General features: G+C 26.3%; 1 protein-coding gene across 1 annotated transcript in view; it reads left to right on the forward strand.

Moving 5' to 3' along the window:
* LOC107446098 (uncharacterized) overlaps positions 1-13546 on the forward strand; it is a 32845-nt gene extending 19299 nt beyond the window's left edge. Inside the window, exons 10-18 of the mRNA XM_043051622.3 lie at positions 2525-2619; positions 4168-4284; positions 6179-6239; positions 6684-6764; positions 6855-6919; positions 9916-9987; positions 10951-11053; positions 13134-13200; positions 13278-13546. Of these exons, the coding sequence (XP_042907556.2) occupies positions 2525-2619; positions 4168-4284; positions 6179-6239; positions 6684-6764; positions 6855-6919; positions 9916-9987; positions 10951-11053; positions 13134-13200; positions 13278-13399 (783 nt within the window). The 3' untranslated portion in view covers positions 13400-13546. The remainder of the gene's footprint in view (positions 1-2524; positions 2620-4167; positions 4285-6178; positions 6240-6683; positions 6765-6854; positions 6920-9915; positions 9988-10950; positions 11054-13133; positions 13201-13277) is intronic.
* The last annotated feature ends 432 nt before the right edge of the window (positions 13547-13978 follow it).

The following is a 13978-nucleotide window of genomic DNA, read 5'->3' on the forward strand; positions in this document are numbered from 1 at the left end:
TAGTAATCAGAAGTTTAAATCTGCCACCAAAAAAGTTTCTGTTTGATGAAATGTGTTTTTGTGTCTGATTTCATTTCTTAAAATAATCGTCTAATTTATTAAAAAAATCTTTTCGAGCTATAGGAATTGCATGTCAATATAAACCTAGTTGTTAGATAAAAAGTATTTCAGTTTAATATTTTGATTTTTTATCCAACTGGTTTAGACGTAATTTTTTTTAAAAATAGTCTCAATTAAAACTTTAATTTTAATCTTGATAAGCTGGAGACCTAAAATTATAAATTTAAAGTAAAGTTTAAAAATTCATAAAATATTTGTTAAAAAGAGGGCAAATTTGAGTTTAAAAACTACAAATCTTTCATGGCACGCTTAGGGGAGAGTCGGGTAACCCCGCCCAGCGGGTACCCCCGCCCACTGTCAATTTCATATGTATAGAATATTTTTTCAAGTCAATGGGCCATCGGACATTAATTGTTATATTAAAAGAAGAATATTTTCAAAGTTTCAAGTATTTATGCAGCTGGTAACATGATAAACAATAGTTTTGAAAATATGTTGAATACAGTAGTCATGAAATTAAGAAAAATTGGTTGAATGTTTCGATTAAACTTCATTTTAATACTAAAAAAATATTTTTTTCTAAACATACAGCATTAAAGTATGTAGTCTTAGGTTTAATTTGCACAGAGAAAGAAGTTTGTATGTAAAAAACTGTTCGAGTAATTACAAATTCACAAAAAAATTGGATTTCGGGTAGCCCCGCTCACATGAATGTCGGCTATCACCGCCCAATTTTATTTCGTCGATAAATGTACGGTTGCAAAGATTATTATTTTATTACTTCAAATTTGAATGTTATATGCATTTTTAACAACAAATATATGTTTTAATATTATATGAAACATAAATTTATATATTTAAAAATGAAAAATTAAATATTTTTAAAATGTAATTGATATATCCAAATTAAATTTAACATCAAGAAATCATAAATATTATGATAAGCTATTTGCTTACTTATTTATTTTCACTTATTTGTGAACGAATCAATCTACAGAAGCATTTGAATGCAATCAAAATACAAAGTGAATTTTCTAATTTTATAAGAAGTATTTTATATTAAGTTTATAAGAAGAAATCAACCTAATAAGTTTATATTGAAAAACAACTATTGTTTTTAATTATTGTGACTTAAATTATTTTCGTTAAATATTTAATATTCGTTATATTAATATACGTTACGTTTTCGTTATATTAATATACATTAATAATGATAAAAGTGTGACATTTGTTGTTATTAAATTATAGAATTCACTAAAAGTATATAAATATTTAATAAATAAAATAATTTTGTGATAAAAATGATAAATGAGGTTTATCTATTGTCAATACACTGGTCATTCTCATTTACACCTGAAAAAATAGCCAAAAAGCACAATTTTTGTAACTGGGCGGGGCTACCCGACACATTTTGAAAAGAGCTGAAAAACATGTTTTTTTAAATTTCTATTTTTTTAAGTTTAACTATTCTTTTTTTGGTTTATTCTTTTTGCATTATTTAATTAGATGATAAAACAATAGAAACATACAAAAATGTTGATTATTACTCAGTATTATACAGAAATATAAGCAATACTCCTTAAGTGAGCGGGGCTACCCGACTCCAACAAAATGTTATGCATAAATTTCAAAATAAATACGTTTTAAATTAAAATCTTAAAAAAAATTCAATAGAAAAAATTCAATTAATTAAATACATTATTTAATATCGAATTTTTTAAAAAAAAATTCTAAATATTCGTACTTAAAGTTTGATAAAAATAACAAATTCAAACTTAGACCTTAGCTTTTAGTTCGAAATATTTCTAACATTATACAAAATTCACATAAAAAATTTAAAAGAATTCTATTATAAATTTTTTTTGTTATGTGTGTTAGTGTAAAGAAACTTTCTCAAAGTTAAAAGTTCATTAGAAATTAGTTTAAAAAGCAAGAAAATTTTGATTATATAAAATTAATAATTCGAAAATTAATTTTATTTCTCATAAAAATATAATTAATTCAAATAAATTAGGGCTAAAATAAAAAAAAATAAAGATAAAAAACAAAAAACATTTTAGTTCGTTTTCGTGAATTTGCTTTTCGTTTCTGTTTCGCCTGTCAACGTACGAAAAAAACAACTGTAACTTCATTTCTGAAAATCGGAAATAAAAATTTTTAAATAAAAATTTGTTTAATCGGAATTTTTAATTTTGAAATTTGAAATAAAAACTTTAAGGGGTTTGGGAAAGCTAATGAACTAAAGTTTAAATATAGATAATAAAAAAAAAATCGAAATTTTCGTTGAAATTACCTTTTTAACCAGTTGAATACATTAATTTGTGCAATGTTTAAAAATGATTGATAGCATATTCTTTTCAGAGATAAATTAATTTTGTTTGCTGCCTATTTTTAGTCATTATTATATACTTAATATTATATGAATTCAACCGAAGTTATTTTATGTACCCTTTTATTTCTGTAGGATGAAGCATTACAGACTTACCGAAACATGCTGGAAAATACTATCCCACGTAAACTCTCGGAAATATTCAAGCATATACCTCGAACGAAATTGCAGTAAGATAAAAAATTATGATGAAAACTACACTTACATTTTTCTCATTAAGTGTTAAACACCGATTTATAAATTAAAGAAACTTATCTAAAATGAAAATATTTTTTTAAGAGAAAAATTAAAATGCTAAATTAATATAAAAGAGAATAAAATAAAATAAAATAAAAGAGAGAAACTGAAATACTAATTAGACTGGTTGAAAATAAAATGAAACTTAAAGACATTTAAAATTGAAATAACATTTTAGACAATTTTCTTTAAATATTAGAAAACGCACTAAGAAGCGCTTTGGTAATGATTTTCGTAAAATAAACAATTAAATATGGTTTTATAATATGTGATGAAATTTTATTTTATCATGATACTTTACAGAATGGGGTAAAAACCATTTATTTGGTTAAATTTACTTTTCAGTTTTGTATTTTTTACTAAATGTGAGGTATTAAGAATTATATTTTTGAAAACCAGAATGTCCGTAAACCGTTACTAGATGAACGGAAAAATTACCAATTAAATGGTTTAAATATAATTGATCCGCATATTTTGGTTTTATTATGTTTTTTTTTCTCCATAGAGCACTATAATTTCACCCGAATTTTTTTCTCCTTGCAAAAACTTATTAAAAAAATACATATTTTCCTGCCAGATTCTATTTTAGATACTGAATCGTAATTTGATTTTATTCACTTTAATGAACAACCGTCAATTAAAAAAATAGAACATTTCAAGTTTTTAAACGATTTATCAGGTTGTCACGGAATTTATGAAATCTTATATAATTTAAAATGATAAATAATCTAATTTTTTTTCCAGAACCATTTGTTGAATCAATTATATTCAAATAAACATACAGTAATACAGTTTACGATTTAAATTAGTTATTACTTTTCTGTTGTTTAAATCTGTGCTCTAATCGATTGCTATAATTAATGCTATAAGGAAATTAAAAAATTTTCGAGCTTCCAAGAAAAAAACCGAATTTCTCAAAATTTAAAAAAATTTTTTATAATCTGCATTGTTTTCGTCCACCATTTCCTTTTAAGCTTTTCTGTGGTTTTTCAAAATTACTCTAGTTAAGAATATTATAAAAATAATTTAAATTAAATCCTTATTAAATTTTGAATGATGAATAAGTAGGAACTTAAGCCTTTAATTTTGATTGGTATTGTATAATAATTCTTTTAGGAATCATAGTTTTGCATAATTTGAAATCATTCCAAGTTTATTGTAAGCAATTTGTGATAATTTTCCTTATGAAGTATGTATTATAAACAATATAAAATAATCCAATGATGAAGTTAGAATATTCGTATGTACCTTTTAATTTTGAAAGAATCTTATTACAGTGCTAGAGCAACATTCCTGAAAATGATGATGAGCACAGTAACACTATTATAAAATTGTTTCTACACTTAAATTTGGGATAATTTTTATTTTAAATAATTTCATCTTAGTTTATTACTTTCCAAAATGTTTCACGTAAGCTATCAAAACCTCTCTTACAGACATTGAATAACGTGTTTTTTTTATTCAATTTTGTTTTTATGTAGAATTCAAGCTGTCCCAGAAGATTTAACAGGAGGACCTCTTGCTTATTATATTCCAGTTGCCCCTGATAATTCAACTCCAGGAATATTCTTTTTGGATACATCAAATCTCGCCAGTTTGTAAGAAATTTCGTATTTTTTTCTGTTTCAATTTCTATTTTGGAATCCGATAAACAATCTAAGCAGAATCATTTTTAATGATCTGGTAAAGTACTGAGGCATAATGCCTAGCATATCTTATAATTTAATTTCTAATGTTTAAAATTTGTAATTTTTTGACAAATTTGGTTGATTTATAACGACGCTAAAACAATAATTCATTGCCTCTTGAAAAATATAGTAAAAAAAACATGTTAACATTTTCCCAGATTTAACAAATTATAGACAAATTTAAGTATAAAACATTAACTTGTTTTTGCCAATTTTTATGTAAGATACAAAGGAAGCATGATTTGAAAGTAGTTCATTTTTATTTTTATGCACTTGGAAGCATAATTTTTAAAACTCATAAAAATATCATTTTTAATTCGGAAACAAGTTTCAGAATACCGTATTATTTCAGATTGTTTTTAAAAATTTATTTGCATTTTATTTAAGGGCATTATTTGCATCTTTTATACTTTGCTTGAATATGAATTTAAATTTTTTATTTTATTTTTATTAAATCTATTTCCAAGTTCATTTATCCCTTTTTAGCGTTTAAAAGTTTGATGTATTTCCAAGGAGTTATACTTTCTTTCAAAAATTAAAGTATGTAACCTTTTTATTGTGTCTAATTTGAAAATGAATGAAACTGGATGCGTGGAATTTAAAGGAGATGTGCATGAAACAGTTCTTTTTTGAAGATAATGTCAACATTTTCATAAATTTTAGCCGAAATATGATTTACAACAAATAACAAACACTTGATAGAAGAGCCCCTTCTCAACACGTAATAGTTTAATTTATATTTTATTTCGAAACCGTTGTTGAACAGCTGGCCCAATTTTGGGTATACGACTACTAATGTTCAACTACGTAGCCTTGTAGTTTTGAACCCAATCCAGAAGACAAGGAAACTCCTGGATCAATACCCCCAGAAGTATGATTTGTAAAGGGAACATGGAGGATTTTGTGACTCGAAATTTTTAACGTGCATCAGTCATCATTTACTACACGGGCAGTCTTCGGCAGTCGGGGATCGAATCCACGACCTCTTGTGTATGGGCCCAACTCCATACCAACTAGGCCGTAATAATTTATTGTGGAAAATAATAAAAGAAACATTACAAAAATGAGTTCTACCAAGGAATATTTTCCTCTCTAACTGCAATGCATCGACTTTTCCCTCTGCCAATTAAGTTATCGGACGTTAAAGTGAGGAGCAGACATGGATGAGAACATCAGAACTTTGATCAATGCAGGAGACAGTATTCGTATCGACCGGTGGATTTGAACCTGCTTCCCCTTATTGAAAAGCGGGGGCTCTATTCCATGAGCCACCGCGATTCAGGTTTTAGGGTTAACTCGAGAATTGCGGAGTTAAGGAATACGAAAATATTCAAAATAAGCGAGGGTTCCTCCATGACATCTTTCAAGTCGAGCAGAAGAAAATACAACTAGCGGGCATACAAGCACTTGTTGAAAGCATGACCCGAAAAGAGGGCTCTAATTGTCACTTATAGAGGCTTTGTCCGACTTATGAAAATATTTTTTCTCCTTTTTATCCCATGTGTCTAAGTACTTATTAGTAGAAAGTTGGTAATCAAACTCACGTCTTTTTCTCGAACTTGTTTATTTGTCCTTTATATGTTGTTTTCTATGCCATTTTACTACCATCACAGAGACTATCCTTTGAACAATTGAAAATTGTTACAGTGATCGAAGCAGAGAAATAATAGAAATGTTGTGTATTTAATCTATGAGTCGTTTTTATATATGCTTTATTAATATGATTATATTATGATAAAAAATAATTATTAATATGAGTACATTATAATAAAAAATGTAATACTTTTTAAAAAAATTTTTTTAGACTAAGGTATGATGTTACGACCTTATCTCTACATGAAGGAATACCGGGACATCATTTTCAGGTAAGTGTGACATTATACATACATTATATATAATCTTAATAATTAATAAAAGTATATAAAAAATACAATTAATATTTAAGAAGCTTTTTGGCACTAGCATGATAAACTAAAAAAGCATGCGCATAATTATTTTAATGATTTAATAAGTTTTCTCTTAAATTAATAAAAAAATAAAAAATGAGCATGCCTTTGTCATGACTTCCTTTAAAAGAAGCAAAAGAGTTGAAAGCAGTTTAAGTGTTGTAAAATATTTTAAGTATAGAAAAAATCTAAGTTTATATGCTTCGTTAGCATATAAACTTAGATTTTTATCTTATTGTTAGAAGGTTATGTATCTAACTAATAGAGATCACTTCTTTTGTATTCAGTATAAACTTTATTAAAGTTATACTAAGCATTCTTTATGTAAAGCTTTCCTGTTGAAAGAATTATTTTCATTTTAAGTTTGCATATGCGATGGAACAAGGTATGAAGGATATACCAGATTTCAGGAAGCATGGCATAGAAGCTGACGCTTATACTGAAGTAAGTATATGCATTGAAGTAATTTTAATTCAACTATTCGCAAGTGATTAAAAAAAGTATTTAGTGATATTTTTTTTTTTTTAATCACAGGGTTGGGGCTTGTATGCAGAACATTTAGGTTATGAGCTTGGATTGTTAGGAGATCCTTACCAACAGTAAGTATCTCCATTTTTCTGTATCCTACAAAACTATACACAATATTCACATATTTGAAGAGAGAGCTTTAGTTATAAGTTTATTTACAGCTTTAACAATTTATTTAGAAATATTTATCATTACTTTCATGTCATGTTCTTACAAATTTATTGTAAGGATCAAAAATAAAATTTACATACTTTATACATGCGAAATATTGCTTTACAGTGAGACGAAAAAAAGTAACTTTTGTTCTAATGATCGGATTCTTCCCTCCCTAAAAACCACACTTAATGGTTCAAATAGTGCTAGCAATCAATTTAGTTATGGAATCACATACAAAAGCGTTTTTCCTCTAAATAAAATAACTTATTTTCAACAAAATTGGATTTTTGACTATCAAAATAGCGGACTGCAATCTATAGCTGCAATCTGGAAAATATATTCAGTCAGGAGTTAAACCCCCTAAAATCAGCTTTTTGCACATTTCCTCATATCTCAAGGACTTTTTAATCCAATCGAAAAATAATTTGTAATACTTATTATTTTATTTAATAATAGTTGGGAAAAGTTTGATTTGTGAGGTATATAAATTTTTGGATCGTTTTAATATAAGTAATTTTAAATGGCAAAATATAAAATCTTAACAATATAGGTGGATTAAGTCTTAGCAAATAAAAACAGAAAATTACGATTTTCTCTTTTTTTAAAATTTTATAACTCAGAAACTATTTGGCAGATTTCGTTTAACGATAGGTATTTAAAAACACATTTAATAATATGGTTGTAATGTTACCATGAAATTCCTTTACCAAGGATTTTATTCAATTAATGAAAAATTGTTAAATTACTGCTCCATCCTTTTATACGTCAATGAAAACATTTATTTGTGTCTCGCCGTATGTACTTTTAAGAAAATATTTCCGAATTCGCAATGTCGAATAACAATTGCATATATAAAAATTTTGTTGTAGAGTAATTAAATTTAAAGCAGCGACGAAAGTTGAGGAACTTTCTGAATTTTTAATTTTGTCAAAAATAAAGTAAATAGATAATTTAGTAATATATTATGTCTGAATAATTTTAATGTTTAAAACATATGTTTCTAACGTGGGCGCTTTTGCCCTTCAGTAAACGGTGAATAAATGTAACAATGATAGAAGTTCATAAGCAAAATTGTAGCTGAAATTAGCAATGACTGCGTATTGAAATACATAATTTTTGTCTTGGTGACGGAGAATTATTAACAATCTGGCAGAAAATAATATTTATTATTAAAATTGTTTAAAAAAAGCTTCTTAGTGCTGAAATGAAAATACTTGACGTTTTTAGCACTAAACGGTGTCATGATCCCCTTATGAATTAGGAATTTATGTGTTTCTAAATTACGGTACTTTTATTTACGTAGTACTAGAGCTTCACAGTGACTTATTGGCGACGGTTTGGGAAGCATCCCTGAGGGTGGTTCGGAAGCAACATATAATATATGTCACATATACATATATGTAAAGCAACATATCATCATATAAGCAACATATACATATATCAAGCAACATATCATCATATAAGCAACATATACATATATCAAGCAACATATCATTATATAAGCAACATATACATATATCAAGCAACATATACATATACGTATGTCCCATCCCGTTCTACAGAGAGGATACATTCACACACCATTCATCCATCTGTAGATTCGTCTAAAGGCAGATCTATTCTAGTAAAAAGTAAATAAAAATTGACATACTTTAAAACTCTCGAATAATAAATTTGCGATTTAAAAAGATGCAAGTTTATTTAAGTTACAGAATAGATCACTTGAGGATCGATTTAATATATAACCTAAATAGACTTGTATCTGTTTAAATCGCATTTTTATTATTCAAAATTTTAAAGTATGTCAATTTTTATTTATTTTTAAATCGTTTTTAAGAAACGCCTTGAATATATTGTTAATTCATTCGTGTGCTTTCTCTTTCATTTAATAAATCGAAGGATTATTATCAAAATATAATTAAATCCAGATTTGTTTTCTCAAATTATAAAATATAATGCGTGATAAAATTTTGAAATATATTTCACTCTGTATTAGCTGTGTTAGAAAAACACAGAAGATGAATAACAGGTCGACCAGATGGCGTCCATAAACGACATCACCTATTTCAATTTTTTTTAAAATAAAATGTAACGAAAACAATATTTAATTAAGTATTTAATTTAAACTAAAAAATGATGTGTTGAATTTATTTTCATAAAAATATGTGAAAATTTTTCATATACGAGTTATTTTTATCAAATTTTTTAAAAAAAAAGTAGTTTCCAATTAAAATACATTGATTATTAAGTATATTTTCAATAACTTAAAAGCATGTTTATCGAAGTGCATCATAACAAGATAATTAAAATACTTGAAATAATAACTGAGCAAAACTTTATAATTTCATTTATTTAGAATTGTTTCCCTTTTTCTTTCTTTTTTTAATTTTTTATTTATTTATTTAATTTTAATTATTTTTTTGTAGAATTTTGAACAAAAAAGATGGGGAACCTATGGTTTAAAATAATGGTGCTTTAAACATTAATATTATTAATTGATGTTACTAAATCATTCATAGGTTGATGGGTTCTAACTAAATTTAAAATATATAAAGTGTAACGGTTGATTAATAAATGTAAAATGTGAGACCTCATTGAAACAAATGGCAATTAAGTAATCATTTTCTGGATTGAACAATATTATTTTTATAATTGCTCTCAATGAATGATTATAAATTTAGGATTTTATTATTAGTGTTTGTTTAATTTTCCTTCACTGTAAGAATATGATTCAACGAAATAATAATGCATTATTAGTATTAGCCGCTTAATAGTCTGTAAATTTTGAAATTACATTTTACTTATTGATAACAAACAATAGAAAATTATATTTGATTGAATACATTTTAAAGTTCTTTTTTTAATGTTATTCTTAATGGATTATGGTACAATATTCTGTTCTATTTTACAGTTTTGGACATCTTTCGTATGAAATGTTCCGAGCTTGTAGATTAGTAGTAGATACTGGAATACATGTTATGGGGTAAGTAAAGACAGTGTCCATTTTCATAAACGCGCATTTCGAACTGTGTCCATTTTTGTAAACACGCATTTCGAGTTATGTTCATTTTCGTGTGTTTTTTTCTATAATTTCGAAATTTTATCCCAAAGAATTAAATATTTTTTTATAATTAATGTTAGATACTTTTTAATAATTATTTATTTTGCATGGCTTTCATAATTAAAACAGTTTTAAAATTGAGGTTCAATGTATTGTTGCATTGTTCTTAAATAAAAGTTCGTATTTTTTTCAAATTTATTTTTCTTCTAAGTTATTAAATCTATTCATCATTGTATTGAAATAGCCCATGAGAGACAAAACAATATGCATATCTCTTCCTACTTGAGGTATAATTTAACATTTGAAATATTTATATATTTTTTCTTAGTTAAAATCTGAGGTCCACGCATGTGTACCTAAAATTATTAGCCTTTTGGCAATATAATTCATATTTTGTTTATCTCATTGTGACTTAATGGCAGTAAAAAAAAAAAAAACTGGGAACAGTAAAAAAAAAAACTGGGAACAGTAAAAAAAAAAATTTATTTTTTGCTATATTCTTTTACATTTTAGTAGTGAAGAGGTTAACACATAAAACATGGTTTTATAGCAAAAATATGTGTATCATGTTTCTGTTTAAGTTAATGCAATTTTAAAAGAGACGACTTAAAAACGAGTTAAAATCGAATTTCGTTTTTGTTGCTCCAATTACTTTAATATTATTAAGACTTTAGAGGCTTTAATGCCGAACACTGTAAAAAATAAAATGTATGAAGTAAAAAATAAAAAAAAAATTAAATATTTATATTTAATATTGCTAACATTTAAATACAATTATTAACATTTAAACCTTTATTCTTTTCCCCCTACCCCCACGTTTAGTTACATAGATTTTTTTGCTTGTGTATTTTTTATTTCTAATTTGCATATTTTTTAAATTTTTAGATGGACTCGTGATCAAGCTATTAACTACATGGCGGATCGCATTGCTTTATCTTTGAATAACATAGGAAAGGAAGTCGACAGATACATAACATGGCCTGGACAAGTAAACATCTTCAGATTTTTTTTTAAATATTTAGAAGAGGATTTAAAATTAAGAGTCACAAAGTAATTTTTAAAACAGAAATTTTTCGCGTCAAATGAGTAGTCCGACATAACGAACAAAAACTGCGTAGTGGGGGTTTAAGAACGATGTCACAACATTTGGGTTACTGAGTACTGGATAGATATCACTACGTTCAGGCTACTGAAGGATCGGATTTCCCGTTCATGGTAACCCGTGCGGAGGCCTTCTCTCTTCTATGAGGTGCCTCAATATGGTATTTTCGTATTATATCTCATATAAGTACGTATACGTACTATTTCGCACATATACTCTTGGAATATGCGGAAGCTCTCTTTCTCATCCTGAAGGGGTCAATAAATATGTTTATAAATCTTGCTAAATATTTAGCAAAAAAAGTATACATTTAAGGGGTCGATAATTTATATTAAAGCTGTGAAAACGCTAACGAAATTTGACTAATCACAATTGTGGAAGACAAATATCAGAGATATCAAAACGTATTTGATTGCCGGTGAGGAGTTGAAAAAAAAAATGGTTAACGCTTTCAAGTTTATACAGGCTCTGTATAAACAGGTTTTGAGGTTCTTTCGCTTTTCCCTTAATTATGATTTGTTAGATTTCGATTTCGTTTTTTTTCCTTGTAACCTCATTTGTATGTATATTTTTTATCTTCCTTTTTAACCAGAATTATAAAAATTTAACTTACAGGGTATCCGCACACCTGGAAAGTCATGACTTTCGGTATTGAACAAAATTTGTCATGATTTTAACAATTTTTTTTTTAAGAAAATCATGGATTTAGGTCACTGAAAAATCTAATTTTTAAAATGGAATTTAAAATATCCCTGCATTTCATGGTGTTCCGAACATCTGAATTTGTAATAAAATCCCCACTCACAGTCATATTTTATTAAAATATAAAATGTTTTTATCATGTTCTTTAAAAGTTATGGTGTTCCTTCAAAAAATGAAAAAAAAAAAACATCATTTCTAGAGCGAATTATCTTTTAAACTTCTGCGATTTCAGAATTTTTGTTATTATTTTTTTGTGTTATCAGTTTAAAATTCTAGCTGAGGCAAGTCAGTCATTGGGTAATTTTTTAAATTCCGTAATGAGAACATAAATATCAGAAGTATTTCTTTCCTTTCGGATGAACAAAAAAAAGTATCTTTAGAATATAATTCTGCAGAAAAAAATTATTTACTTTCGTATTTTTTCAACTATTTTATTGCTTCAACTCTTTCTTTACTGTTTTTTAAAATTTAAAAATATGAGGATGCAGAGTATAACAGTTTTGGTTATACCTATCATTTCAATTTATGTTATTATAATGCTTTTTTAAATTTCTTGTTGTGTTTTTGTCGGAGAAATTAGTAACTTAGTTAAGTAATGAAAAAGTCTAGGAATTAGTCATGAATTTGAGAATCTAAAATGTAGCTGATACCCTGAACTTGAGAGCTACCTCAGCGGAACAGCGGTTTCTTCCATTAATTACCTTAATCCGAGGTCGGGATGGTTTAGCAAGCTAATTAAACATTTTGGGGTCAATAATTTCAGAAAAGGTTGTCAATTATATGCTAATTAATAGTATATGTATGTATTTTAATAATCAAGCGTAACTGACATTTTTTTTTGGAATATTAATATGTAAGAAATTGCTGAAAAATATAGGTAAAACTCAAAAGAAGCTTCCCTTCTTTTTAAATTATTTTTCAATTCGTGTTTGCATAAAAGAATTACGTATAATAGACTTAAAAAAATATATGCAAAGAATTATATAGTTTAGAAATGAAATTTCAATTACATGATTGAAATATTCAAAGCGACATAAATAGTCGGTTATAAGCCTTAATTGAAAAATACCACCCTTTTATTTTTCTTTGTTGCGTGACTTGTAAAGTTGCGTTTAAATAAAAATCTTTTGATCAGAATGAATTATATATTTTTTTTTAAAAAATGATTTATAAATTATATATCATGTCGCTCTGTTAGATAGGAAAGGAAAAGTAAAACTTCGTTTAATTGAAATTTGACTAACTGGACATTGATGCATTTTAGGCTTGTGCTTATAAATATGGCGAAATAAAAATAAAAGAATTGAGGAAAAGAGCTGAAGATGCCCTAGGTAATATATATGATTTTTCTTTTAAAATGGCAAACATTTTTAACATTTCATAATAATGAGTTCTTTTAATTTTTTAGGAAATAAATTCGATGTCCGGGAATTTCACGATGTTATTCTACAAAATAAGGCGCCATTTGCAATATTAGAAAAAGAAATAGACAGATACATATTGGCCACGAAAAATAGTGTGCAGTTTTAAAACTAAATATTGATGTTTGAAGGTTAAAAGATGGGAGTTTCAGGAAATTTACATTTCTGTCAGTATTTAATTGGATAACGTGATTATATTTTGTTATATTATATTGATGTTATTGCAGTATTTCAGATATTAAAAGATTAAAAAATATGTACGACTCATTTTAAATATACATTACAGAAAGAAAAAAAAATTGAATGTTTGCACACTGATGAATTACATAAGAGCAATTTGAAAATATTTTTATATCCTGAAAAGCTTTAAGAAAAAAAAAGATTCTTTTTAGTAACATTCAATAATAAAAAGCACCTTTTAAGCACTCAAAAAATATTTTTTATCACTTTCCTAAAAAAAAAAAAAATCATAATTAGGATCTGTGCAGTAATAATTTTTTTCTTCTCTATCGTTTAAAGTTCCTAATTTATAAACATAAGATCAATAAAATTCAAAAACATTTTCAAAAACCATATATGATCTTGATAAAATAACTAGTTTCTGCTAAATATTGCAGAGAAAATTGTGAAAATCATGCCCTTTTTGTAATTTAGAATGGCAAAGAAAAAATCTTTTTTTAAACGATAG

This window comes from Parasteatoda tepidariorum, chromosome 3 (genome assembly GCF_982258835.1).
Source record: "Parasteatoda tepidariorum strain Cologne lab strain chromosome 3, Ptep-v5.0, whole genome shotgun sequence".
NCBI classification, from domain to species: Eukaryota; Metazoa; Arthropoda; class Arachnida; order Araneae; family Theridiidae; genus Parasteatoda; species Parasteatoda tepidariorum.